Source organism: Hylobates moloch, unplaced genomic scaffold (genome assembly GCF_009828535.3).
Source record: "Hylobates moloch isolate HMO894 unplaced genomic scaffold, HMol_V3 SCAFFOLD_5, whole genome shotgun sequence".
Taxonomy (NCBI): Eukaryota; Metazoa; Chordata; class Mammalia; order Primates; family Hylobatidae; genus Hylobates; species Hylobates moloch.
This window is the reverse complement of record NW_026652280.1, coordinates 84,265,946-84,293,522: the sequence shown is the minus strand read 5'-3', so window position 1 is coordinate 84,293,522 and position 27,577 is coordinate 84,265,946. Positions and strand designations below refer to the sequence as shown.

The following is a 27,577-nucleotide window of genomic DNA, read 5'->3' as shown; positions in this document are numbered from 1 at the left end:
GAAATGTCCACCTTCTTCAATCGTGAAGATGAACTTAGTTCTAAAGGAGATAACAGGCCAACCCTGAAGTACTCCCAGTTTGCTGCAGGATCTCACATGTTTTGGATGTTATATAAGAGTCCTATTTGCCCCAGTTAATTTAACTTTTTTCTGCCTGTCTTGTGGACTGGCTGGCTCTTTCAGAACTCCGTCCAAAAAGTGTATGGAATATAACTTGTAAAGCTTCCCACAACTGACAGTATCTATGTGTGTGTGTTTAAACCAAATCTAGAAAGCTTACATTATAGCTGCATAGTAGTGGTATTTATTAAAGAATCACAGTTGTAAACATGAGAATAACTTATGGATTCGAGTTCAGTTATTTTGTAATTGCAGAATTATATTTTTGCTGCTGTTATAGCTGAATAATTTTTAAATGTCATCTTGAGATAGAAATATGTATTTAAGCACTCATGCAAAGGTAAATGAACACTTTTTATTTATTTATTTATTTTTGGAACGGAGTCACGCTCTGTCACCAGGCTGGAGTGCAGTGGTGTGATCTCGGCTTACTGCAACCTCCACCACACGGGTTCAAGTGATTCTCCTGTCTCAGCCTCCTGAGTAGCTGGGACTACAGGTGCACACCACCATGCCTGGCTAATTTTTATACTTTTAGTAAAGACGGGGTTTCGCCATGTTGGCCAGGATGGTCTCGATTTTGACCTCGTGATCCACCGGCCTCAGCCTCTCAAAGTGCTGGGATTACAGGCATGAGCCACCGTGCCCAGCCCAATGAACACTTTTTAAATGTGTGCACTGCTTATTTTTTCCATAAGAATTACAAACATTAAACTAATCAAATTACCTATAATGGAATTGATTAATGACTTATGAGCAAGCTGGTTTGGCCAGACAATATACCCAAACTTTTATAAACTATAGAATGTTATTACATTTGTGAAATTCTCTTGTCTAACCTGAATTTACATTTCATGGTGATAACATTGTATAAGTACTGTTGTTAAAGTAAGTGACCATCTCAAAAAAAAAAAGAATGTCAACATCATTCTGACAGGACAGGAATTTGGACAATGTAGCTTTTACTTATTCATTCTTCCACTAATGCATTCATTCAGCAGATAGTCAAATACCCTGCAATTAGCTTGTGGATCTCTCTACCATGAGACTGAAAGCTCCATAAGGTCAGGGAATGTATTTTGTTCTCCACAATGTCCTCAGAACCTGGCCTGGGGCCTGAACACAGTAGGCCCTCAGTAAATGTTTGTTAATTGAAGGAATGAGATCAGAGGCAAGGGAAGTCCAAAGGCAGTCTAGACAGACCAACAGACAGACAAACTGACCTCATGTGTGGTCAGTCCCACATCCAATGCACACTTCTTGGTGGGGGGTCATTCAGGGAAAGTTGGAGGGTCTGGCCTCCCAGGCTGGAAGTACCTGGAGTGTTCCACCATGGAAGAGAGAGAATAGTTCCTCATTTTCTCTTTCATGGAGGGAGAATGTGAGAATCCAGATGTTGTTGTCAAAAATGTTGAAAAACTTTAAGCCGAACGCAGCAGCTCATGACTGTAATCTCAACACTTTGGAAGGCCAAGGCAGGTGGATTGCATGAGCCAAGGAGTTTGAGACCAGCCAGGGTAACATGGCAAAACCCCATATCTACAAAAAGTACAAAAATTAGCCAGGCACGGTGGCGTGTGCCTGTAGTCCCAGCTACTCTGCAGGGCTGAGGTGGGAAGATCACTTGAACCCAGGAGTTTGAGGCTGCAGTGAGCCCTGATCATGCCACTGCACTCCAGCAGCCTGGGTGATAGAGCAAGACACTGTCTCAAAAAAAAGCCTGGTGTGGTGGCTCACATCTGTAATCCCAGCACTTTGGGAGGCCGAGGCAGGTGGATCACAAGGTCAAGAGATGGAGACCATACTGGCCAACATGGTGAAACCCTGTCTCTACTAAAAATACAAAAAATTAGCTGGGCGTGGTGGCGGGCGCCTGTAGTCCCAGCTACTTGGGAGGCTGAGGCAGGAGAATCGCTTGAACCCAGGAGGCGGAGGTTACAGTGAGCCGAGATCACGCCACTACACTCCAGCCTGGGCGACAGAGGAAGACTCCATCTCAAAAATAAAATAAAATTAAAAAATACTTATCAGTTCATGTTTTCTGTTGTGTCTTAGGTCAGTTTTAGGGCATCTTTTATTTTCTAGGAAATTGTCTATTTCTCCTAAATTTTCAAATGTATTGCCATAAAATTGCACCTACTGCATTCTCATTATTTTTAAATTTCTGCTGTGTCTGTGTCTGTTTATTGCTGTTTTCATTCATTATATTATTTGCTTGTGCAAACCTTATTTTCTTGACCAGTCTCTCTGGAGATTTGTCTATCTTATTAGCTTATTCAAAGAGCCAGCTTTCAACTTTGTTGTATTCTATTTTAACTTTATCTATTTTCTTTTTTTTTTTTTTTTTAGACAGAGTCTCGCACTGTTGCTCAGGCTGGAGCACAATGGCGCGATCTCAGGTCACTGCAACCTATGCCTCCTGGATTCAAGCGATCCTCCTGCCTCAGCCTCCCCAGTAGCTGGGATTACAGGTGCCCGCCACCACGCCCAGCTAATTTTTTGTATTTTTAGTAGAGATGGGGTTTCAACATGTTGGCCAGGCTGTTCTCAAACTCCTGACCTCATGATTCGCCTGCCTCAGGCTCCTAAAGTGCTGGGATTACAGGCGTGAGCCACTGCGCCTGTCCTCTATTTTCTTAATTTCTATTTTGTCTTTGTTATTTCCTTACCTTTTTTATTGATGTAATTAACATACCACAATTCATTATTTTAAAGTCTACAATTCAGCCAGGTGTGGTGGCTCATACCTGAATCCCAGCATTTTGGGAGGTTGAGGCGGAAGGATCACTTGAGGTCAGGAGTTCAAGACCAGCCTGGGCAACAGAGTGAGACTCTGTCTCTACTAAAAATAAAAAAAAATTAGCCAGGCATGGTGGCATGTGCCTGTAGTGTCAGCCACTTGGGAGGCTGAGGTGGCAGGATCACTTGAGACCAGGAGTTCCAGGCTGCAGTGAGCCATGACCGCGCCACTGCACTCCAACTTTCGCAACAGAGCGAGACCGTGTCTCAAAATAAATAAAGTATACAATTCAGTCGTTTTTAGTATACTCACAAAATTGTGCAAGCATAGCCACTATCTCCTCAAGAACATTTTTATCACTCCTCAAATAATAAACCCCATACCAATTAGCACTCAGGCCCCATTCCCCATGCCACCAGCCCTTGACAACCACTAACTACTTCTGTCTGTGTGGACTTGTCTATTCTGGACATGTAACATAAGTGCAGTGATATGAATGCTTTTTTCACTGAGCACAGGGTTTTCAAGGTTCATCAATGTTGTAGCATGAAGCAGTACTTCATTCCTGTTTACGGCTAAATAATACTCCATTGTGTGGATACATTACATTTTGTTTAGCCATTCATGGACATTTGGGTTGTTTGTACTTTTTGGCTATTATGAATAACGCTGCTACGAATGTTCTTGTACAAGTGTTTGTATGACCAGATGTTTTCAGTTCTCCTGAACATATACCTAGAAGTAGAATTTCTGGGTCATATGGTAATTTTATGTTTAATTTACTGAAGAACTGCCAAACTGTTTTCCAAAGCATTTACACTATTTTACATTCCCACCAGAAATACATAAGGGTGCCAATTTCTCCACATCTTGCCAACACTTGTTATTGTTGGTCTTTTTTTATCATGATGATTTTAGTGGGTATGAAATCATCTCTCTATGATTTTGATTTACATCTCCATAATGAACAGTGATGTTTAACATATTTTTTGTGCTTATTAACCATTTTCTTTTCTTTTTCTTTCTTTTAGAGATAGGGTATCTCTCTATCACTCTGGCTGGAGTGCAGTGGCATTATCTTAGGATCATAGCTCACTGCAGCCTCGAACTCCTGGGCTTGAGCAATCCTCCCACCACAGCCTCTTGAGTAGCTGAGACTACAGCCACCTGCCACCACACCTGGATAATTTATTTTTTGTAGGAGGGGGGTCTCACTATGTTGCCAAGGCTGAGAGGATTGCTTGAGCTCAGGAGTTGGAGACCAGCCTGGGCAACCATGGCAAGACTCTGTCTCTCTACAAAAAATACAATAAACAAACAAACAAATAAAAATTTAAAAGACAGACCTAACCATTCTCTCCCTAATGGATATGTGGTTCTATTGTCTTGTTTTACTATTTCAAACAATGCTGTGGCAATCATCCTTGGACTTAAAATCTTTGGGGTCATGTACAAGCTCTTCAACAAGATAGATTCCTGAAAGGGGAAAATCTAGGTCAAAATGTAAGTTTGCTTTCAACAACTTTTATGTCAACTTAACTGAGGTATAATTGTATGTTAATACAATAAGATTTGCCAGTTTTAACATACAATAAGATTAGCCACTTACACAATTTGGTGTGCTTTAACAAACGTGTATAAGTCAGGTAATTACCACCACTATCATGATATATAGAATGTTTCCACTATCCAAAAAGTTTGCTTGTGCCATAGAGCAATCTGTCCTCTCCCCCAGCCTCTGTCCCTGGCAACTACTTGAGATGCTCTCTGTCACTAGTTGTATGAACATATATTTGCATTTATCTTGGGTAACTTAAGAATGGAATTGCTGGGTCATATGGTAAATGTATATTTAACTTTGTAAGAAATTACCAAACCTTTTTTCAACATGGCTATACCGTTTTGTATTCCCACCAGCAATCTAAGAGAGTTCTAGGTGTTCCACATCATTACCACCACTTTGTATGACATCTTTTTAATTTAACTATTCTAGTAGTAATAGTATGGCATTGCTTTCAATGAATTTATCTAATAATTGATGATGTTGAGCACATTTTTATGGGATTATTCTCATCTGAATATCTTTGATTAAATGTCTGCTCAAAATGCTGGCCCATTTTGTATTAGCTTTTCTTTTTTTATTATTAAATTATAAGAATACTTTATGTATTCGCGATATGAGTCCTTTGTCAGATATACGCTTGGCAAATATTTTCTCCCAATTTTTCTCCCTTTAACTGTCATTTGAACAGCTAAAGTGTTTAGTTAGGATTAAATCCAATTTATCAATTTGTTTCTTTGATAGTTTATGCTATTTGTATCCTATTTAAGACATTTTTGCCTAACCCAACATTACTAAGATTTTTTTATTTTCTTCTAGAGATACTATAGTTTTAGGTTTTACATTTAGACCTACGGTTCATTTCAAGTTAAGTGTTGTATATGATGCAAGGTAGGGAATGAGGTTTTTTGTTTTCGTATGGATATCCAATTATTTCAGCACTTCTGTTGAAAAATCATCTTTTAGCCAGGCACGGTGGCTCATGCCTGTAATCCCAGCACTTTGGGAGACTGAGGCAGGCAAATCACCTGAGGTCAGGAGTTCCAGACCAGCCTGACAAACATGGTGAAACTCCGTTTCTACTAAAAATACAAAAATTAGCCGGGTGTGGTGACGCGTGCCTGTAATCCCAGCTACTTGGGAGGCTGAGGCAGGAGAAATGCTTGAACCCCAGGAGGTGGAGGTTTCAGTGAGCCAAAATCACAAAAATCACACCAACTGCACTCCAGTCTGGGTGACAGAGCAAGACTCTGTCTCAAAAAAAAAAAAAAGAAAGAAAGAAAAATCATCTTTCACCATCGAATTGCCTTGTTACCTATATTGAAAATCAATATATTGCGGGGCGCGGTAGCTCACGCCTGTAATCCCAGCACTTTGGGAGGCCGAAGCAGGCGGATCACAAGGTCAGGAGATCGAGACCATCCTGGCTAATATGGTGAAACTCCGTCTCTACTAAAAATACAAAAAATTTGCCAGGCGTGGTGGTGGGCGCCTGTAGTCCCAGCTACTCAGGAGGCTCAGGCAGGAGAATGGCGAGAACCCGGGAGGCGGAGCTTGCAGTGAACGGAGATGGCGCCACCGCACTCCAGCCGGGGCAACAGAGCGAGATTCCGTCTCAAAAAAAAAAGAAAATCAATATAAATGTTATTCTATTTCTGGACTGCATTCTGTTTCACTAACCTACATGTCTGTCTTTACACCAAAAACCACACTGTCTTAATCACTGTAGCTTTATAGCAGTCTTTTTTTTTTTTTTTTTTTTGAGACAGAGTCTCATTTTGTCACCCAGGCTGGAGTGCAATGGTGGGATCTTGGTTCACTGCAACCTCTGCCCCCGAGTTCAAGTGATTCTCCTGCCTCACCCTCCCGAGTAGCTGGGATTAGAGGTGCGTAGCTGGCATTACAGGCGCGCACCAACACGCCCAGCTTATTTTTGTATTTTTAGTAGAGACAGGGTTTTACCATGTTGGCCAGGCTGGTCTCAAACTCTTGACCTCAGGTGATCCGCCCACATCAGCCTCCCAAAGTGCTGGGATTACAGGCATGAGCCACCATGCCCAGCCTATAATAAGTCTTAAAATCAGGTAGTGTAAGTTCTCCAACTTTGTTTATACTTTGCAAGGTTGTCTTGGAAATTATAGGTCTTTTGAATTTTCATATATTTTAGAATCAGCATCAATTTTTTAAAAATGCCTACTGAGATTTTGATTGGAATGGCATTAACCCTATAAATCAATTTGGGAGAAATTGACATCACAGGAGTATGGAGTGCTCTGATCCATGGATATAGTATCTCTCTCCATTTATTGGATCTTTACTTTTAGCAATGTTTTATACTTTTCAGTGTACAGGTCTTGCACATCTTTGATTATATTTTATTATTAAACATTTGCTTTTTTTTTTGAGACGGAGTTTCATTCTTTCACCCAGGCTGGAGTGCAGTGGCGCAATCTCAGCTCGCTGCAACCTCTGTCTTCCGGTTTCAAGTGATTCTCCTGCCTCAGCCTCCTGAGTAGCTGGGATTACAGGCTCGTGCCACCACGCCTGGCTAGTTTTTTGTTTTGTTTCATTTTGTTTTTTGAGATGGAGTCTCGCTCTGTCACCGAGGCTGGAGTGTAGTGGCGCGGTCTCGGCTCACTGCCAGCTCTGCCTCCTGGATTCACACCATTCTCCTGCCTCAGCCTCCCAAGTAGCTGGGACTACAGGCACCTGCCACCATGCCCGGCTAATTTTTTTTTTGGTATTTTTAGTAGAGACGGGGTTTCACCGTGTTAGCCAGGATGGTCTCAATCTCTTGACCTCATGATCTGCCCGCCTCGGCCTCCCAAAGTGCTGGGATTACAGGCATGAGCCACCGCACCCGGCCATGCCTGGCTAGTTTTTGTATTTTTAGTAGAGACGGGGTTTCACCATGTTGGCCAGGCTGGTCTCGAACTCCTGACCTCAAGTGATCTGCCTGCCTCAGCCTCCCAAAGTGCTGGGATTACAGGCGTGAGCCACCGTGCCTGGCCAAACATTTGATTTTTTGAAGCTATGTAAGTAGTATTTTGAAATTTTCAATTTCTGATTGCTTATTGTTAGTTCTTAGAAGCACAACTGCTTTTTTTCGAGGCATGGTGGCTCATGCCTGTAAACCCAATACTTTGGGAGGCCAAGTCGGGAGGATTGCTTGAGCCCAGGAGTTCAAAAGCAGCCTGGACCTGATAGCAAGACCTTGTCACTACAAAAAAAATTTTTTAATTAGCCAGCCATGATGGCATGCACTCCACCCAGCCTGAGGAAGTAGGCAATGCTTTTTGTGATATTTGAGGAGAAAGACATTCCTGGGAGAAGGAAAGACATATGCAAAAGGTGATGGGCCCGCCTGGGGCACGGTAGGGATGGTATACCTGAGGCCCCACAAACTGGGCATTATGCCTGAAGGGCAGAGTATGGGAGGGAAGGCAAGATGTGAGCTCAGGTGTCAGGAGATCTCTCTGGCCGTTGTATGGATAACAGATGAGGAGGAAAGCACAGGAAAGGGGACTGTTGCATTTTCCCAGGCATGAGATGATGATGATCTGGACTAGGACAGTGGCGGTGAAAATGGCAAGGAAAGAATGAATTCTAGAGACACTCAGGAGGTAGAACCAACAGGATGTCCTCTCTTGCCTAATGCACCACCAGAGCCTCCTAACTGGTTTCCCTGCTCCCACACTTGCCTTCCTCCCCACTACAGATTATTCCAACACAGGAGCTGGAGTGACTTTATTTTTTTTATTTTTAGGTTTTTTTGAGACTGAGTCTTGCTCTGTTGCCCAGGCTGGAGTGCAGTGGCACAATCTCCGCTTGCTGCAAGCTGCGCCTCCTGGGTTCACGCCGTTCTCCTGCCTCAGCCTCCTGAGTAGCTGGGACTACAGGCGCCTGCCACCACGCTCAGCCAATTTTTGTATTTTTTATTAGAGACAGGGTTTCACCGTGTTAGCCACGATGGTCTCGATCTCGTCACCTCATGATCCGACCACTTCGGCATCCCAAAGTGCTGGGATTACAGGGTGGGCCACCACGCCTGGCCTGGAGTGACTTTATTACACCTAAGTCAGGGCATGTCACACCTCTGCTCAGCACCCTCTAATGACTTCTCACGTCACTCAAAGGAAAAGCCAAGGTCCCTGTGATGGCCAATGCCATCTTGCCCTGGCCTCTCTCCTCCTACACACCCTTCACTAGTTCCACTATAGCCACACTCATATCCTTCAACAAAGCAGCACCGCTCCACCTTTATTGAGCTGTAACTCTTTACCCAGACATCCACTTGGCTCATAATCTCACTTCCTTTAAGTCTTTGCTCAAATCTCACCTTCTCAAGGAAGCTTACCCGATTATCCTCGCTGATACTGCAACCAGCTTCAAGTACCCCACCACATCCTGATCCCTTTTATTCTGTTCTACTTTTTTCCTATAGCACTGATCATCTTCCAGCATATTAGATTTTTCACTTATGTCTATGGTTTGCTGTCACATCTACTAGGATAAGCTCCACAAAGGCAGAGATCTTTATTTTGTTCACTGACTTCCTAAGTCCCTAGAACAGGAGACACTTGATCCATATTTGTAGACTAACTGAATAAATGACTTAATTACCAGTTTGGATGTGGGGGCAGATAGTGAGCATGATGCCCGCTTCCGGAGCTGGGGTGCAGACAGTGTCTAGGGACACTGAACTGTTTTAAAAGCAGGATAGATCCCGGCTGGAGACATGGAAATCATCAGCACCTGGGTCAGGGGGTGGAATGGAGCAGAGGAAATCATGCAGGAAAAGTAAAGAGAAGGCCATCAGGTAAGGAGAAGAGGTCACATGCATAGCCAAAAAGAAAAGAGGAGCAGAGGCATGTGGATCACAGAAGCTTAGGGAAGAGACTTACAAGAAGGGGAGAGAGGTTGAGTCAAGCAAGGGCTGAAAGCCAACCATTGGATGCAGTTACTAGAAAGTTACAGATAGGCGAGGTGTTGTGGCTTACGCCTGTAATCCCAACACTTTGTGGGGCTGAGGTGGGAGGATCGCTTGAGCCCGGGAGGTCGAGGCTGCAATGAGCCCTGATGGCGCCAGCGCACTCCAGCCTGGGCGACAGAGCGAGACCCTGTCGCAAAAATTAATAAGCAAGTAAATAAAAAGAAAAGGGGGAAAAAAAGTTATACGTGGCCTTACGGGGAAGCCAACTCTGACTGGTTATAAGCTGAAACTGTCAGGTCAACAGGTGGCAGGGAAGATGGCTGAGACCAACAGCACAGAGCTTTAGAGGCAGACAGACCTGGCGCCAATCCTAGGACAGGTTTTGATAAGCCTTTGAATGTCAATTGCCCCACGTTTCGGGGGAGGGGGTAGCACCCCCTAGCTCATAAACCTTAGATTAAAATGATTAAATGAGATGACGGAGGAAAACGTAAGGCACAAAGTAGATGTATTAGCTCCATTTTGTTAATCAGCAGCCTTAGTTGGCTGCGACCCAGACATGAACTAAAATACAGTGCAGCCCAGGACCAGTGGGAGTCTTGCTTATGGCTCAGAGCTGAACAACACATGGACAGCAAAACCAGACACTGAGATGCGGGCAGGCCTGCGACGCTGAAGTCAATTCCTTTGAACAAACACAACACTTCCGTCCCAAGATTAGCAGGAATTAATCTCCCAGTCTGGGGTACACCTGGTTGTCCCTCCCTGTCCTGGCGCGGCAAACGTCCCCGGAGGCCAGCCAGGGATCACCCGCCCAAGGACTGAGCTTTCCCTACTCTCAGCCAACTGGAGCAGGACCAGGGCCTAGGCAACGCAGCTGTCCGCCCCTAACAACCACTCACCTGCTTTCCCCTTTCTATAGGCCAGCAAAGGTACTTTCTTTTTCTTATTGGGCCGCGTAACTTATCGCAACCAATCAGTGGCAGCCACGGGACCCAACTCACTCCCACACAACTTGGGGGGGTGATCATGGAGAAGACAAGGTTTTGTTTTCCGCATCCAGTTCTCTCAGAGAGCACCGTATTTGTCAACCTGTTGTGACTCTCCCTAAATGTTTAAGAAAACATTTCATTCCCCTGAGGTTTGTACAGTCTGTCCCTGGCCTACACCCCCTCCAGGTGGTACAGCCCGCAAGCGGCTCCACCTCCCAGCTGCTCGCGGGGCCAAGTCCCCCAGTCGGCTGAGGCCACTCAGCGCAGGGGCCATACCATCTGTGACAAATAAATAATAGGGGGACCTCCGACTCCCCCCTGTTGCCCTATTACCTTCTGACCACCTCTCGGACCTCTTGCCCAGCCCTTCCCCGTAGACATGGCCCCAGATACGGTGGTGACACCATTGCTATGGACCCACGTAGGGCGCAGTGCGAGCCAGGGCAGGACGCACTTGGTACGACCCACGCCGCGCCCCGCGCCGCCGGAAGTGAGGTGTCTGACCCCCGAAGTTCCGGTTCGCAGGGGGTGGGGAGTGTTGTTAACCGGAGCTGCAGCCGCAGTCGTGCGGATTGAGCGGGCTCGCGGCGCTGGGTTCCTGGTGAGTGGGCCGAAGTCTAGCCCGAGTTGTGGTTGGGGTCGGGACCCGAACCTTCCCTTTGAGGTCTCCGGAGTCGGCGCGCCCCTCAACCCCGCCGCACGCTTTTGGCCTGTCAGCTGGCCGGAGACCTCAGACGCCGGTGCGGCCGCTCTGCTCAAGCCTGGGCCCTGCCTGCGACACCCGCAACTCCTGGTGCTCACAGGTGCGCGGCCGCGAGGGCGACCCGGCTCCTCCCGTCCCGCTGCTGCTCTCTGCCGGTCGGCCGTTCTTGTGGTGCCCTGAGTTGACACTACTCCGGGGGTCAGGGGACCCCAGGATTCCAGGCTGACGTTCCCCGCCCGCTCCCGCAGGGCACGCGTCCGAACTGCCCACCCTAACACAGCTGTCACCGGCGCTGTCGCCTGCCCAGTCTGCTACCCTCTGTGCCTTGGCTGCTCTTAGCCCTGGCTGCGCGTTCCCGCCCCTGGAGCAGATTTCTGCTGTTGCCTCCCACCCCATCTCCACCCGAGGGTCAGCGGTGCAGCTCCCCCTCCTCCAACACTGCAGCTTTTCCTCATCGCCTCCCTAGAGGAGGCGGCTTGGCAGGCAGCGTGGAAAGAGCCCTAGATTTGAAGCAAGACTGACCCAGGTTCCAGGCCTTGCGTCAGTGTGATCACTGAACCCCTTCGAGTCTTATTTGTAAAATGGGGTAGCGTAAGCTATTCTTTGATGATTTGGAGGGCGAAATGTGATTTTCCCCTCACTTTATCCTATTAATTGAGGCTGTGCCAGGCACCGGGCTATTTTGCACAGCACGAGCATCACGTAAGTTATTTTCTTGCCCCATGCAGGTCTCCGGGCCAGGGCAATGTTCCGCACGGCAGTGATGATGGCGGCCAGCCTGGCGCTGACCGGGGCTGTGGTGGCTCACGCTTACTACCTCAAACACCAGTTCTACCCCACTGTGGTGTACCTGACCAAGTCCAGCCCCAGCATGGCAGTGAGTTCAGGGCTCAGGGAGGGAGGAACTCCCTGGGAGGGAAGGAGGAGTCTGCCTGGGCCAGGGGCGGGGCTAGAGGTCAGGTAAGTAGGGAAGTAGCCGCCAGCTGCTTAACTTTGAATAAACTGTGATGAGGATGTGGAGGATCCTGCATGATGAGTTCCAAGCAGAGGAAAGCGGAAAGTGACCTCAAACCATAGCCTCTCCCCACTCCTAGGTCCTGTATATCCAGGCCTTTGTCCTTGTCTTCCTTCTGGGCAAGGTGATGGGCAAGGTGTTCTTTGGGCAACTGAGGGCAGCAGAGATGGAGGTAAGATGTCGGCTGCCCCAAAGGTGAGGGCAGGGTGCTGGGAAAGAATGTTTGGGATCCACATTATTCCCTGCCTGGCCCCCAGCACCTTCTGGAACGTTCCTGGTATGCCGTCACAGAGACTTGTCTGGCCTTCACCGTTTTTCGGGATGACTTCAGCCCCCGCTTTGTTGCACTCTTCACTCTTCTTCTCTTCCTCAAATGCTTCCACTGGCTGGCTGAGGACCGTGTGGACTTTGTGAGTCAAGTCAGGGAGTTCTGGAGCAGGTGGAAGCCAGGGAGTGGCCAGCGGGCAGGCTTAAGGAGCAGGGAGGGCTGGGTTGAGGATGTGGGGTGAGCCCCAGGCTTCCTGACAGGCCTCTTCTGTGCTCTGTCTCAGATGGAACGCAGCCCCAACATCTCCTGGCTCTTTCACTGCCGCATTGTCTGTGAGTGAGATTCAGGGGAGGGGAGGGGAGGACTGGAACGTGAACCGTGGACCTGTACTCCAGAGCACAGGCTACCCCCGACAGCTGTACAGGAAAGATAATTTAGGAAGTTAATTTGCATAGTCTCTGTCCTGTTCCACTCCAGGGCTTCTCAACTGCCTGGGCCCTGAGCCCTTTGCCTTCTCACCTGCAGCCTGGGCAGCCCCAACGACTCCCCCTCCCCCAGGAAGTTCCCAGAGGGCCAGGTTCAGTGGAGTGTGCCCACCTGACTAGATTACTGGGGCCATGGTGGGCTTGAGGGTGGGGCTGTCCTAGAGCATTAAACAGCTGTTGGGCCCTGGGCTGACCCCCCCTACCCTGCATGTGTCGGGGTCCCCACAGCTCTTATGTTCCTCCTGGGCATCCTGGACTTCCTCTTCGTCAGCCACGCCTATCACAGCATCCTGACCCGTGGGGCTTCTGTGCAGCTGGTGTTTGGCTTTGAGGTAAAACTGGCTTGGGAGGTTGAGAGGACAAGCCCAAGGTGACCCCACATGTGCCATGAATAACCCAACAGACCCTTCCTCAGCACCTGCTATGTGGCCAACATGTGCTGGCCACCAAGGGGCAGTGATCAGATATGGCTCCTGCCCTCCACACCCTCACTCCTGGGTGATTGGGGAGGAGCACAAAGAGGCTAGGACAGAGGAGGAGCCTCAACCTGGGGCTCAGGAGAGGGTTCCTGGAGGCTCGTGCCGGAGCTAGCTGGTAATGGACAGGAGAGGATTAGTTCGATGGACAATTGGAGGCATGTCCCTGGCAGAGGGAGAATGTGTTCAGTGACAACAGCTCATATTTGTTGAGTGCGAATTTCACACCAGGCCCTGTGCTGAGCTCCTGACCTGCATCTCTTATTCAGCAAGACAACACTGTTATAAAGGAACAGTTAATTCTGTCATTTTATAGATAAGTAAACTGAGGTTCACTGAGTTGCCAAAAGTCACAGCTAGTAAGTGGAGGGGCTAGGAGGACCCCGGGTATGTCTAGAGCCTGTGATTGTACCACTGCACCTGCTGTGCAGAGGCCTGGGGGAGCAGTGTGGGTGCAGCAAGGGGGAGCTGTGTGTTTACATCCCCCTCGTCCCCCTCTCCCTTCAGTATGCCATCCTGATGACGATGGTGCTCACCATCTTCATCAAGTATGTGCTGCACTCCGTGGACCTCCAGAGTGAGAACCCCTGGGACAACAAGGCTGTGTACATGCTCTACACAGAGCTGTTTACAGGTGAGGGGGCCTGGGCCTCTCCTGATCTGGACCAGCATCCTCCACTCTGCCTCCTGGCCCTGTGACCTGCTGCTTTCTGCATCCCCTCCCCTCAGGCTTCATCAAGGTTCTGCTGTACATGGCCTTCATGACCATCATGATCAAGGTGCACACCTTCCCACTCTTTGCCATCCGGCCCATGTACCTGGCCATGAGGTGAGCCCGGCCCTGTCCCCCGATCCTCCTGACCTGATCCCGTCCCTTCTCCTGCTTTCACTGACTGTCTTTTCAGACAGTTCAAGAAAGCTGTGACAGATGCCATCATGTCTCGCCGAGCCATCCGCAACATGAACACCCTGTAAGTAGGCTTGTCATGGCTGCTGTCCCAAGCTCTGTCCTGGGTCCCTCTGCTTCCAGCTCTGGACCTGATACGCCCCTGTCATCCTAACCAGGTATCCAGATGCCACCCCAGAGGAGCTCCAGGCAATGGACAATGTCTGCATCATCTGCCGAGAAGAGATGGTGACTGGTGCCAAGAGACTACCCTGCAACCACATTTTCCATACCAGGTGGGAGGGGCCCTGGGGAGTCTGCACAGCAGGGCACAGGCCCCAGAAGGCAGGCCCCTAGGGACCTGCTGACCTCTGCCTGGCCTTGACCCACAGCTGCCTGCGCTCCTGGTTCCAGCGGCAGCAGACCTGCCCCACCTGCCGTATGGATGTCCTTCGTGCATCGCTGCCAGCCCAGTCACCGCCACCCCCGGAGCCTGCGGATCAGGGGCCACCCCCTGCCCCTCACCCCCCACCACTCTTGCCTCAGCCCCCCAACTGTGAGTATCCCCTTGTCTGGCCACCCAGCATACCACTGGATACTTGCCCTGGGCAGGGTGTGGAAGATGCTGGGAAACTGGAGAGTCCCTGCCCTCCAGAATCTCAGTCTGGGCCAGGGAGGGATGAAAAGATGAGAAATAGATGCTTGCAGTCAGTGTGACCAGTGCTGGGCTGAGGGCCTGTGGGAATAGGACAGAGCTCTCAATAGCCAGGCCCCCTGCCTGGGAGTTGGGTCTGTGTCCATTTGGCCCTTTTCTTACCTCCCTGTCTTCTCTCTGCAGTCCCCCAGGGCCTCCTGCCTCCTTTTCCTCCAGGCATGTTCCCACTGTGGCCTCCCATGGGCCCCTTTCCACCTGTCCCGCCTCCCCCCAGCTCAGGAGAGGCTGTGGCCCCTCCATCCACCAGTGCAGGTGAGCCTTTGGGTACTGTGACAGCCAGGGGGTGGCAGGGATGGAACACTCACTGACTTCTTGTTCCTGCTCTTCAGCAGCCCTTTCTCGGCCCAGTGGAGCAGCTACAACCACAGCTGCTGGCACCAGTGCTGCTGCTGCTTCTGCCACAGCATCTGGCCCAGGCTCTGGCTCTGTCCCAGAGGCTGGCCCTGCCCCTGGTTTCCCCTTCCCTCCTCCCTGGATGGGTATGCCCCTGCCTCCACCCTTTGGTAAGCTGGGCCACTCTCTGGGTTCTTCTTGGGGGTGAGGTTGGTGTCTGGCCCCAGCAGCCCAGACTGAGCCTCTCTCTCTCCAGCCTTCCCCCCAATGCCCGTGCCCCCTGCGGGCTTTGCTGGGCTGACGCCAGAGGAGCTACGAGCTCTGGAGGGCCATGAGCGGCAGCACCTGGAGGCCCGGCTGCAGAGCCTGCGTAACATCCACACGCTGCTGGACGCCGCCATGCTGCAGATCAACCAGTACCTCACCGTGCTGGCCTCCTTGGGGTGTGTGTACAGGGGAAGCAGAGTGGGTTTGGTGGGTCAGGAGTGGAGCTGCCAAGAGGTCCCCAGCAGTGGTTCTTGGCCTTTGACACCTGCCAATTCAGGCTACCTACCTACAGGCCCACCAAGGGTCTCCAGGAGTTCTTGGTAACTCCTGGTGCCTGTATTTCCCACTCCAGAAAGCACGTCTGGATCTAAGTAGGAGTGATGTTTATTCGAGAGCTGACTTTAGATCTTACTCCTTTTTATTTTTCCAAAGTCAAATTATTCAGAATTTACAGTGCTTTAGTTCATCACATGATTTTCTCCTGAGATGTGGTGACACTTAGATTGGCAATTGCTGCCCCCAAACTGAGGGAGCGAATAATAGGAAGTCACTTGGAGCCATCCTGGCCGAAGTTCAAGCACTGGTCCCATCACTCGTTTTTGACCTCTCGTTATTTGAATAAAGGGGTCTTAATTCATATTCATAAGTGATGTGTACTGCCAGATACACACCTATAATCAGCACTTTGGAAGGCTGAGGCAGGAGGATTGTTTGAGCCTAGGAGTTTCAGGGTACAGTGAGCTATGATTGTGCCACTAAATTCCAGCTTTGGTGACAGAGCCGAGACCCTGTCTTTTAAAAAAGTGACATGTACATAATGCCTGGCATCTAGCAGTGACAGCACAAAGGCTTAGAGAGGAACTTGAGTCCAAGGCTTGAGCACTGTGGCTTATTGAGTGAGTCCCCTATAAGGTGCCTGACTCCCCAGGGTGGAGACTGCAGGGTAAGAGTGAACAGGTCAACAGTCCCTGCCTGCAAGCACCTTACAGCTAAGGGATAGAATCACTTGGCCCTTGAGTCAAGTCACCCTGTCTGAGTTCATTCAGCATGTTCACTTATGTTTGCCAGGCACTGGGGCCACAAGGGCACATCATTCTATACTCTGTTCTGCAAGGCTCACCAAGGGCAGGAGAATCTGCCCAACCTAGGATGCCAAGGCCAGGCCCGCCTCTCGTCCCTTCTCTTCCCAGGCCCCCCCGGCCTGCCACTTCAGTCAGCTCCAATGAGGAGACTGCCACTACAGTTGTTGCTGCTGCCTCCTCCACCAGCATCCCTAGCTCAGAGGCCACGACCCCAACCCCAGGAGCCTCCCCACCAGCCCCTGAAACGGAAAGGCCTCCAGGTAGGTGTGATTGGCCTCCAGCCGGGGGAGCAGGGAACTTCTCTAGGTTCCACTTCCAGTCTCTCTGTCCCCAGCTCCTGAGTCAGTGGGCACAGAGGAGATGCCCGAGGATGGAGAGCCTGACGCAGCAGAACTCCGCCGGCGCCGCCTGCAGAAGCTGGAGTCTCCTGTTGCCCACTGACACGTCCCCAGCCCAGCCCCAGCCCCTGCTCTCTTGAGCAGCCCTCGCTGGAACATGTCCTGCCACCAAGTGCCAGCTCCCTCTGTGTCTGCACCAGGGAGTAGTACCCCCAGCTCTGAGAAAGAGGCGGCGTCCCCTAGGCCAAGTGGAAAGAGGCTGGGGTTCCCATTTGACTCCAGTCCCAGGCAGCCATGGGGATCTCGGGTCAGTTCCAGCCTTCCTCTCCAACTCTTCAGCCCTGTGTTCTGCTGGGGCCATGAAGGCAGAAGGTGCAGCCTCTGAGAAGCCCTCTTCTTCCCCCACCCCTTTCCGGGAGAAGGGGCAGCCCCTCCAAGCCCTACTTGTATGTGCGGAGTCACACTGCAGTGCCGAACAGTATTAGCTCCCGTTCCCAAGTGTGGACTCCAGAGGGGCTGAAGGCAAGCTATGAACTTGCTCCCTGGCCCACCCCTAAGACTGGTACCCATTTCCTTTTCTTACCCTGATCTCCCCGGAAGCCTCTTGTGGTGGTGGCTGTGCCCCCTATGCCCTGTGGCATTTCTGTGTCTTACTGGCAACCACACAACTCAGGGAAAGGAATGCCTGGGAATGCGGGGGGGAGGCGGGCAGCACTGAGGGACCCTGCCCTGCCCCTCCCCCCAGGCCCCTTTCCCCTGCAGCTTCTCAAGTGAGACTGACCTGTCTCACCCAGCAGCCACTGCCCAGCTGCACTCCAGGCAAGGGCCAGTGCGCCTGCTCCTGACCACTGCAATCCCAGCGCCCAAGGAAGGCCACTTCTCAACTGGCAGAACTTCTGAAGTTTAGAATTGGAATTGCTTCCTTACTAGTGTCTTTTGGCTTAAATTTTGTCTTTGGAAGTTGAATGCTTAATCCCGGGAAAGAGGAACAGGAGTGCCAGACTCCTGGTCTTTCCAGTTTAGAAAAGGCTCTGTGCCAAGGAGGGACCACAGGAGCTGGGACCTGCCTGCCCCGGTCTTTTCCCCTTGGTTTTGTGTTACAAGAGTTGGAGACAGTTTCAGATGATTATTTAATTTGTAAATACTGTACAAATTTTAATAGCTTAAATTGTATATACAGCCAAATAAAAACTTGCATTAACAATTGGTGGGGTTTGTGTCACAGAATCAATCAAATCAGTGTCGGGCTCCTTGCTGTGGCTGTACACTTGAGAATGGAATGGAATCTCCAGGAGTGAGGGTTTCCATGGAAGCCAGCACTATCCTTGGGGACACCATTGACCATTAACAGATTAGGAAGATGTGCCCATTTTACACATAGAGAAGCAGCCCAGAGTTCAGTGCCCTGCCTCAGGACAGAGACCAAGTTGGGGAGCCAGGAACTGAAAGCTGTCTTAGCCAGTTTGGGGGCAGGGTGGGGTCGCAGGCCTTTGGCCCCTGTGACTCCAAGTATGAGGCACATATGAAGGCTAGTGAGCTGGGTTGGGATGGGATGGCAGGCTGAAAGGTCAGCATATTCCTGCCTGCAAACCCTTCCCTAGCCTTGATTCCAGGTCAGGAGGCTGGTGGGCATGGCCCTATGCTGGCTGTTGAGTTCCCAGCCACTCCCTTGTGGTCAGGCCAGCAAGTCTGGTCTGCAATGGAATAGTGACCAAGAATGGGCCTCCTACCTCTCTATCAGAGCCCAGTGCCAGCACTGTACTTTGAACAGAAGATCTCCAAGACCCGTGCCCGAGTCATCCGTGTTCTCCATAACCTGCACCAAACAAGATCTGGCCTAGAGCAAAGGCTTGGGGATGTTTGCAACAGTGAGCTCTGGAGGGCCAAGGAAACAAAGTGCCCAGTGGCTCTGCCCTGTGCTGCCTTCCCCTAAACTGGGGTTGGGCTACTGCTTCCACCAAATAACAACTAGAATTTGAATTGCTGAGCCCAAGGAAAGGAAAACAAAACAGGCCAAGGTGGACCAGGCACATGGCTCATGCCTATAATCCCAGTACTTTGGGAGGCCAAGGTAGGCAGATCACTTCCGAGTCAGGAGTTTGAGACCAGCCTGACCAACATGGTGAAACCCCATCTCTACTAAAAATAAAAAAATTAGCAGGCTGTGGTGGTGGACGCCTGTAATCCCAGCTACTCAGGAGGCTGAGGCAGGAGAATTGCTTGATCCCAGAGGTGGGAAGTTGCAGTGAGCCAAGATCATGCCACTGCACTCCACACTGGGCAACAGAGTGAGACTCCGTCTCAAAAAAAACAAAAAAGAACAGGCCAAGATAGGAGGGAGAGAAAGCTGCTGACGCCCCCCATTAGCCTGGTTATTCCTATGTGGTCTCCCACATTAGGCACTCTCCCCCAGCATGTACATAGGGTCGTTTTCTCCTTCATGCAAGCAAGGCCTGACCCCAAGGTCCTTTAGCCTGAGTTTCTGTATCCCCTGTCTCAGGGGCTCCAACACCCACCTCCCTCCTCCTGAGGCCCCCTAGACTTGATCCACAGGGCACGCTGACATGCAGGCTGCTCAGCTGGGCCTCAGAAGCCTTTCTCCAAGAGCCAGGCTTTAAGCTCCTGGTCAAAGTAGCCCTTGATCCGTAGGGTACCTGTCACCTCATTGACCTGGGTGACGGGTGTCTTCCCCAGCAGCGGGCTCAGAAAATCTTCCACATCTTTCTGCAAGGCCTGGGGAAAGATGACACATCAGGTCAGGCCAAGAGTCCCTTCCCTTGAAAAGACTCCTCTCCCTTCAGCCCTGAAAGGGTCAGGCCAAGCCCCAGACCCACCCACCCACTTACCCAGATGTCCCCTTCCACTTTCCGGATCACAGTCATCTGCCGGTTGCCATGAGTGATGTCCTTGTAGACAGGGATGCTGTGCATCCGAGAGCGTCGTACAAAGTAGGGCAGGTTGGGTGGGGGGTCTGCAACAGGGAAAGACACTGTTAAATCAACTCTTCCTACGTGCCATCCCACCTCAGCCAAGGCCCTTGCTCTCAGTCTGCAGAGGGCCAGTGCACCCAGCTGGACCAAGCCACCTCTAGACTTTAGGTCAGGGGGTCTCCTCTTTCCTTCAGCTTGGAGTCAGGACCAAATTGTTCACCCCGGTACCCTAAGGCCCCACACAAGGCCTGGCACTAAGTAGGTGCTCAAGTAAAAATGAAGTCAGGGACATGCCTCCCTGGATCTTTGGGTCCCCCTCTAGGCCAACCCTTGCCCTCTTCCACTGGGTCAGGGAGGCTGAAATCAATCTCTGGAACAAAGAGATGGGGATTTACAAGCACTGAGCACTTACCATATGCTGGGCTCTGCACTAAGGGCTCTATGTACTGAGCAGATTATCTCTAATTTACTAAAACAGGTTGGGTCAAGCTAAGTGACTAATTCAAGATCACATCAACAGTAAATAAAGCCAAATTCAAACCCAGAACTGCCTGACTTCAAGCTGTGTTGTTAATTACAGTACATAGTCTGCTGGGGGGAAAGAAGGTCCAAGCTCTTGGGTTTTCTCTCTGTTGTTTACTTTCCCCCACATGGGGAAGACCTGATCCCAACAGTGCAGATGGATGAGTACCGGTGAACAACAGAGGGCTCCACTCCTCGGCTCTTCCTTGGGCATGAGACAGATGTAACCCAGAGGGATTGCAAAACAAGTTCTGAACCCACTGGAGAGTCCGGAGCCTCATGGGGGAGGCCAACCTCAGGGGAGGAGGTGATGCTCCGTGAAACTTTCAAATCATCCCTAACCACCCAGCTCACCTCTGGGAGGCTGCCAGCCACTAGGGGTAGGATGATGTTCATGCTTTGGGGGATCTGGGATCCTGGTAGCCGGTAACAGGCGCTCCACAAACTGATATTCATCCACAGACTCCACAAAGCTGGGGTAATCTGGAGGGCCCTGGGTCTGGCTCTGAAGCAAAACAAAAATCCCATTTCTCCATTAGCCTACCCAACACAGGATGGCATAACTTCAGTAAGTAGAGAATGGAAACATTACAGGCAGAGAGAATGACATAAAGGCTGGGCGACGGTGTGAAAGCTATCAGAATCAAAATGGAGTGAGTCACTTGGGTTAAAAATCCCAACAAACAGAGTTAGGGAGGGCCATGAAGAGAGAGTTCTTGTGCACAAATACTTAATAATAAGAACTATCACAAAAGACTGCAAAAACCACAGCCTTGCACAAAGGCCACTGCAACCTTACACAAAAAAATATTTCTGGCTGGGCAAGGTGGCTCACGCCTGTAATCCCAGCACTTTGGGCAGCTGAGGCAGGAGGATCACCTGAGGTCAGGAGTTCGACACCAGCCTGGCCAACATGGCGAAACCCCGTCTCTACTGAAAATACAAAAATTAGCCGGGCATGGTAGTGCATGCCTGTAATCCCAGCTACTTGGGAGGCTGAGGCAGGAGAATTGCTTGAACCCAGGGAGTGGAGGTTGCAGTGAGCTGAGATCGCGCCGTTGCACTCCAGCCTGGGTGACAGAGTGACGAGACTCACTCAAAAAAAAAAAAAAAAAAAAATTCTGCAAGGCCATCTGTCCAACTGCCTGTCCAATCTCGAACTGGCACCACCCATGTTATTCATCCTTGTAGCCAAGGATAATTATCTCAAAACAATTATGTAATACTCATTTTTCCTTTCCTTTATTTTTATTTTTTTTTTTGAGATGGAGTCTCACTCTGTCACCTAGGCTGGAGTGCAGTGGTGTGATCTCGGCTCACTGCAACCTCCGCCTCCGAAGTTCAAGCAAGTCTCCTGCCTCAGCCTCCCAAGTAGCTGGGACTACAGGCACACACCATCACACCCGGCTAATTTTTGTCTTTTTTGTAGATACGGGTTTCACCATGTTGGCCAGGCTGGTCTCAAACTCCTGACTCCAGGCGAAATACGTGCCTTGGCCTCCCAAAGTGCTGGGATTAAAGGCGTGAGCCACCGTGCCTGGCCCATTTTTCTGTTAAAAACTTTTGTCTTCTTTTACCTCCCTGATAAGCACATAGTCTATACCCATTCCCGAATAAATATCCTTTTCTTTTAGAGTTTGTTATTTAGGTTGACATAAGATAGCACCAGTCTTTGGTTTTCCATGGTGCAGGGTACAGATGGGATGGAAAGGAAGCTCAGGTACTCTGAATGGTCGGCCTCTCTTAAGATTTCTGTGTGATTCAAAAGAGTATGTGTACGCTTCTGAAAAGTCAATTAAGCCTTTAGAAACTTAAGGCTTAACTTTCTGTCTCGGTTTTAGAAATAGATATTATTATTACATCGGCAGCGTGGCCCTGTTTGTACCTCCATGATTGCCTGGCTGGCCTTGCTAACCTAATCACATCTGTGATGGGATATAGTGGTGTTTAATCTTATGATTGCCTTAAGAATTAAGGCAATCAGCCGGGCGCAGTGGCTCACGCCTGTAATCCCAGCACTTTGGGAGGCCGAGGTGGGCGGATCACGAGGTCAGGAGATCGAGACCATCCTGGCTAACAAGGTGAAACCCCATCTCTATTAAAAATACAAAAAATTATCCGGGCGTGGTGGCGGGCGCGCGCCTGTAGTCCCAGCTACTCGGGAGGCTGAGGCAGGAGGATGGAGTGAATCCGGGAGGCGGAGCTTGCAGTGAGCCGAGATCGCGCCACTACTGCACTCCAGCCTGGGCGACAGAGCCAGACTCCATCTCAAAAAAAAAAAAAAAAAAAAAAAGAATTAAGGCAATCATAATTCCCCACGCACACTCATATGCTAGGACCCCGCCCTTATCTGAAACGTTGTGGCTAATATAGACACTGTCAGGCACTGTGTTAAGTGCTCCCAAAAACACCCCAGTCTACCATTTTCCCTCTCGATTCTGTATTTACACTCAAGTTCTCCTGATCGAAAACGGCAAAACCAAGGCCGCAAGTAGGAATGCCTTAGTTTTCGGGGTTAACAATGAGGGTTAACAATGATTAACACTGAGCCTCACACCCACGCGATGCCCTCAGCTCCTCGCTCAGCGCTCTCACCAACAGCCGTAGCCCGCAGCTCCGCTGGACACCGGTTCTCCATCCCCGCAGCGTAGCCCGGAACATGGTACCTGCCATCTTTACCTGCTACGCCAGCCTTCTGTGCGCGCAACTGTCTGGTCCCGCCCCCTCCTGCGCGAGCTTCCTGCTCAGGCAGGTTCGCCAGTGCGAGCGTAAAGGGGCGGAGCTAGGACTGCCTTGGGCGGTACAAATATCAGGGACCCGCGCGGTCGCTCAACAGTGACGTGACACGCAGCCCGCCGTCTGGACGGACGTGCCCTCGCATCTTCCTCTTTCTCGACTCCATCTTCGCGGTAGCGGCAGCTAGGACCGCGGTTCAGGTAAGAATGGGGCCTTGGTTGGATCCGAAGGGCTTGTAGCAGGTTGGCTGCGGGGTCAGAAGGCGCGGGGGGAACTGAAGAACGGGGCCTGCTCTGTGGCCCTGCTCCAGTCCCTATCCGAACTCCTTGGGAGGCCTGGCCTTCCCCACGTGAGCCACCGCGACCACCTCCATCCCGTCGCGATCGTTTCTGGACCGCTTTCCATTCCCAAACCTCCTTTATCCCAGAGCATTTCTTGGCTTCTCTTACAAGCCGTCTTTTCTTTACTCAGTCGCCAATATGCAGCTGTTTGTCCGCGCCCAGGAGCTACACACCCTTGAGGTGACCGGCCAGGAAACGGTCGCCCAGATCAAGGTAAGGCTGCTTGGTGCGCCCTGGGTTCCATTTTCTTGTGCTCTTCACTCTCGCGGCCCGAGGGAACGCTTACGAGCCTTATCTTTCCCTGTAGGCTCATGTAGCCTCACTGGAGGGCATTGCCCCGGAAGATCAAGTCGTGCTCCTGGCAGGCGCGCCACTGGAGGATGAGGCCACTCTGGGCCAGTGCGGAGTGGAGGCCCTGACTACCCTGGAAGTCGCAGGCCGCATGCTTGGAGGTGAGTGAGAGAGGAATGTTCTTTGAACTACCGGTAAGCGTCTGGTGGGTGTGGGGTGCATAGTCCTGACAGCTGAGTGTTAACACCTATGGTAATAGAGTACTTCTCACTGTCCTCAGTTCAGAGTGATTCTTCCTGTTTACATCCCTCATGTTGAACACAGACATCCATGGGAGACTGAGCCAGAGTGTAGTTGTATTTCGGTCACATCACGAGATCCTAGTCTGGTTATCAGCTTCCACACTAAAATTAGGTCAGACCGGGGCCCCCAAAGTGCTCTATAAAGTTAGAAGCTGGAAGATCCTGAAATGAAACTTAAGATTTCAAGGTCAAATATCTGCAACTTTGTTCTATTACCTATTGGGCCAGCTTCTATTACCTATTGGGCTTCCAATTACCTATTGGACCCAGCTTCTCTTTAAAGGCTTGAATTGAGAAAAGGGGTTCTGCTGGGTGGCACCTTCTTGCTCTTACCTGCTGGTGCCTTCCTTTCCCACTACAGGTAAAGTCCATGGTTCCCTGGCCCGTGCTGGAAAAGTGAGAGGTCAGACTCCTAAGGTGAGTGAGAGTATTAGTGGTCATGGTGTTTGGACTTTGTCTTTTCCTGTCACAGCTAAACCAAGTCCCTGGGCTCTTACCCGGTTTGCCTTCTCCCTCCCTGGAGATGAACCTGAGGGAAGGGATGCTAGGTGTGGAAGACAGAAACCAGGGCCTGATTAACCCTCCCTTCTCCAGGTGGCCAAACAGGAGAAGAAGAAGAAGAAGACAGGTCGGGCTAAGCGGCGAATGCAGTACAACCGGCGCTTTGTCAACGTTGTGCCCACCTTTGGCAAGAAGAAGGGCCCCAATGCCAACTCTTAAGTCCTTTGTAATTCTGGCTTTCTCTAATAAAAAAAAAGCCACTTAGTTCAGTTATCTCATTGTTCCATCTTTATTTGCAAGGCCTCAGGGAGAGGTGTGGCTTCTCGGGTTGGTGTATGTCCCCTAGGAGAACAGTGAGGCAGAAAAGGTAGAAGCCCTTGGTATGGGAGGAAGAAATGGTAAACTACAAGAGAAATTTCCTGTGAAGAAACAGTAGGTACAGATCCTGGGGCTCCAGATGTAAAATTGGGGTTATTCCCTATCCTAAGTAACTTGATCAGTCCCCCCAAGTCATTCTTTTTCATCTTCTAAACAGAGAAGGTAGCAGGAATCATTGTGGTGAGAGGTTTGTTATGGAGGCAGCAATGGAAGGGATGGGTGGGGGAAGAAGTTTGTATAGAAGGTGAACCTGGCCATTCCCTGAACTTGGTACCAGCTGTGGCCTTAGAGTCCAGGGCAGGAATCTGGTCTGCCTCGGCTTTAGGAATAAATACTATGTTGGGAGCATGGCCTCGTTTGTACCTCTGTGATTGTCTGGCTGGACTTGGTAACCTAATCACATCTGTGATTGGATATAGTGAGGTTTCGGTGTTCCCAAAAGTTGGATTACCTCTGGGGCTGATGCAGGTTCCCTTCTAGCAACTGAGCCTGCCAGCACTTCTGAACCCCACTTACTCATTCAGCTAAAGTTTCTGGACCTGCCAGTTCTTGAGAAATAGCATCCAACAGGGCAAAGCCCCTGGGCTGTGGACTTTGACTGCCTGAGTTTGGACCTTCTTTTTCTTTGTACTCCAATTACTGGGTGGCTGGCCTTTGAACTAACTACTAATTTAATCTCTGCTGTCTCCAGAGCTGCTGTGAGTGTTAAAGGATGTAGATCAACATCTGGCTTACAGTAAGTGTGTGAATCTTGGCTATTTTTGTCTCTGTGGTGTTAAAGACATGCTTTGTGCCTTCTAGCAATTTAGAAAGGGGGAGGATGTGGACAGATACAATAGCATCCCAGAGAGGGCCTCTTTTTTTTGTCTTTTTTCTTTATTTTATTTTATTGAGACAGAGTCTCGCACTGTCGCCAGGCTGGAGTGCAGTGGCACAATCCCAGCTCACTGCAATCTCAGCCTCCCGGGTTCACACCATTCTGCCTTAGCCCCCCGAGTAACTGGGACTACAGGCATGTGCCACCACGCCCAGCTAATTTTTGTATTTTTAGTAGACATGGGGTTTCCCCATGTTGGCCAGGATGGTCTGGATCTCTTGACCTCGTGATCGCCCACCTCTGCCTCCCAAAGTGCTGGGATTACAGGCGTGAGCCACAGTGCCCGGCCTTTTCTTCTTTCTTTTTCAGACAAGGTCTCTCTGTCATCCAGGCTGGAGTGCAGTTACACAGTCATGGCTCACTGCAGCCGCCAACTCCTGGGCCCAGGTGTTCCTACTCAGCCTCCCAAGTAGCTAAGGACTACAGGCATGCACCACCACACCTGACTAATTTTTTGTACTTTTTTGTAGAGACAGGGTTTTGCTGTGTTGTCCAGGCTGGTCTTGAACTGGGCTCAAGTGATCCGCCCACCTTGGCCTCCCAAAGTGCTGAGATTACAGGCATCAGCCACTGTGCCCAGCCGAGAGGGCCTGTTTAAATGACATGTGTGAGACCTGAGATGAACCAGTCAAGTGATCAGGTAGGGGAATATTTCAAGCCAAGAGGACTGTATGAAGATGGGGAAGAGGTGATGTCTAGGGATGGGGGCAGATGCTGCAAGGCCTTGTCAGCCATGGAGAGGAGTTTGGGTTTGAGTCCAAGTGCAATGAAGGGTCGCAGAAGGGTTTTGAGTAAGAGATGGATCTCATCTGACTTGTGATCTAATTTCTCTGGCAGGTTTTTCTGGAGGGCTGGCAAGAAAGTTAGGAAAAACAATGTGTTGTCATCCACATGAGGGGTCAGGAAGCTTAGACCACCAGTAGTAGTAGGGATGCAAAGAACACTCACAGTTTGGTTCATCACACCCCCCACTCCACCACAAGAGTGAGCTCTATTAGAACAGGGACCCCCGGCTCCCTTTGATATGCATTGTGTTCTTGGCACCTAGAATGGGGCCTGCACTTAATAAGATGGATGAATAGTGGTATTTAATGAGAAGATACTTAAGAAGAGGCAGTTTTGGAGGAAAAAAATCAAATAAGAGCTCAGATATTTCTTAAATACTGCTTTTTATTTATCTTTTTGAGGTGGTGTTTCTCTCAGTGGCCCAGGCTCCCAGGCTGGAGAGCGGTGGCGCGATCTCGGCTCACTGCAACCTCCACCTCCTGGGTTCAAGCGATTCGCCTGCCTCAGCCTCCAGACTAGCTGGGACTACAAGCACCCGTCCCCCACGCCCGGCTAATTTTGTATTCTTAGTAGAGACGGGGTTTCTCCACGTTGGTCAGGCTGGTCTCAAAACTCCTGACCTTAGGTCATCTGCCCGCCTCGGCCTCCCAAAGTGCTGGGATTACCGGCGTGAGCCACCGTACCTGGCCCCAACTGTCATTTTATTTGTCTGTGTTCAGCGCAGGGATGCATCGCCTCCCGTAGGCTTGGCACAATTAGTGGCCCAGGGTAGGTGCCTAGTAAAGATGGATTTCTGCCACAGCACATTATAGTGCTAAAAAGAGAGGGTTTTTTTTCTCTTTAGACGATCGGGCCACGTTTTGGTGTGCCCACTAGGGGGAGACGTGACACCGGCGGAGCGCTCGCCAGACCCATTTTTCCGCTCCTTGCGTCATCGCACAGGGCGGGGCTCGTACCTGACGCCTGGCTTCTGGGCCTGCTCTCGCCCTACTAGGGAAA

The 27,577-nt window shown here is 50.2% G+C and overlaps 3 protein-coding genes across 8 annotated transcripts; 2 read left to right on the top strand and 1 right to left on the bottom strand.

Annotated features, from left to right (window-relative positions):
* The first annotated feature begins 10,868 nt into the window (after positions 1-10,868).
* Positions 10,869-18,118, top strand: SYVN1 (synoviolin 1). Of its 6 annotated transcripts, none has more exons than XM_058438916.1 (16): positions 10,869-10,947; positions 11,778-11,926; positions 12,144-12,236; positions 12,322-12,474; positions 12,616-12,664; positions 13,046-13,149; positions 13,801-13,927; positions 14,023-14,122; positions 14,199-14,264; positions 14,359-14,475; positions 14,572-14,735; positions 15,018-15,146; positions 15,224-15,397; positions 15,484-15,670; positions 16,563-16,836; positions 16,911-18,118. In XM_058438916.1, exons 2-16 carry the CDS (start codon positions 11,795-11,797, stop codon positions 17,052-17,054), a joined length of 2,013 nt encoding a protein of 670 aa, XP_058294899.1. In that variant the 5' UTR covers positions 10,869-10,947; positions 11,778-11,794; the 3' UTR covers positions 17,055-18,118. The 6 variants fall into 6 exon arrangements, with proteins under 6 accessions (XP_058294899.1, XP_032009276.1, XP_058294900.1 ...); XM_032153385.2 differs by having other exon boundaries at positions 10,929-10,947; positions 15,227-15,397; positions 16,685-16,836; XM_058438917.1 differs by lacking the exon at positions 10,869-10,947 and adding an exon at positions 10,958-11,149 and having other exon boundaries at positions 15,227-15,397.
* On the bottom strand, positions 18,041-23,094 carry MRPL49 (mitochondrial ribosomal protein L49). The gene is made up of 4 exons (XM_032153389.2): positions 22,962-23,094; positions 20,721-20,871; positions 19,761-19,885; positions 18,041-19,647 (listed from the first exon to the last, which is right to left on the bottom strand). The coding sequence occupies exons 1-4, from the start codon at positions 23,037-23,039 to the stop codon at positions 19,501-19,503; spliced, it is 501 nt and encodes a 166-aa protein (XP_032009280.1). The 5' UTR covers positions 23,040-23,094; the 3' UTR covers positions 18,041-19,500.
* A 46-nt stretch (positions 23,095-23,140) lies between these two features.
* Positions 23,141-24,810, top strand: FAU (FAU ubiquitin like and ribosomal protein S30 fusion). The gene is made up of 5 exons (XM_032153390.2): positions 23,141-23,302; positions 23,574-23,656; positions 23,751-23,895; positions 24,398-24,453; positions 24,631-24,810. Exons 2-5 carry the CDS (start codon positions 23,582-23,584, stop codon positions 24,754-24,756), a joined length of 402 nt encoding a protein of 133 aa, XP_032009281.1. The 5' UTR covers positions 23,141-23,302; positions 23,574-23,581; the 3' UTR covers positions 24,757-24,810.
* The last annotated feature ends 2,767 nt before the right edge of the window (positions 24,811-27,577 follow it).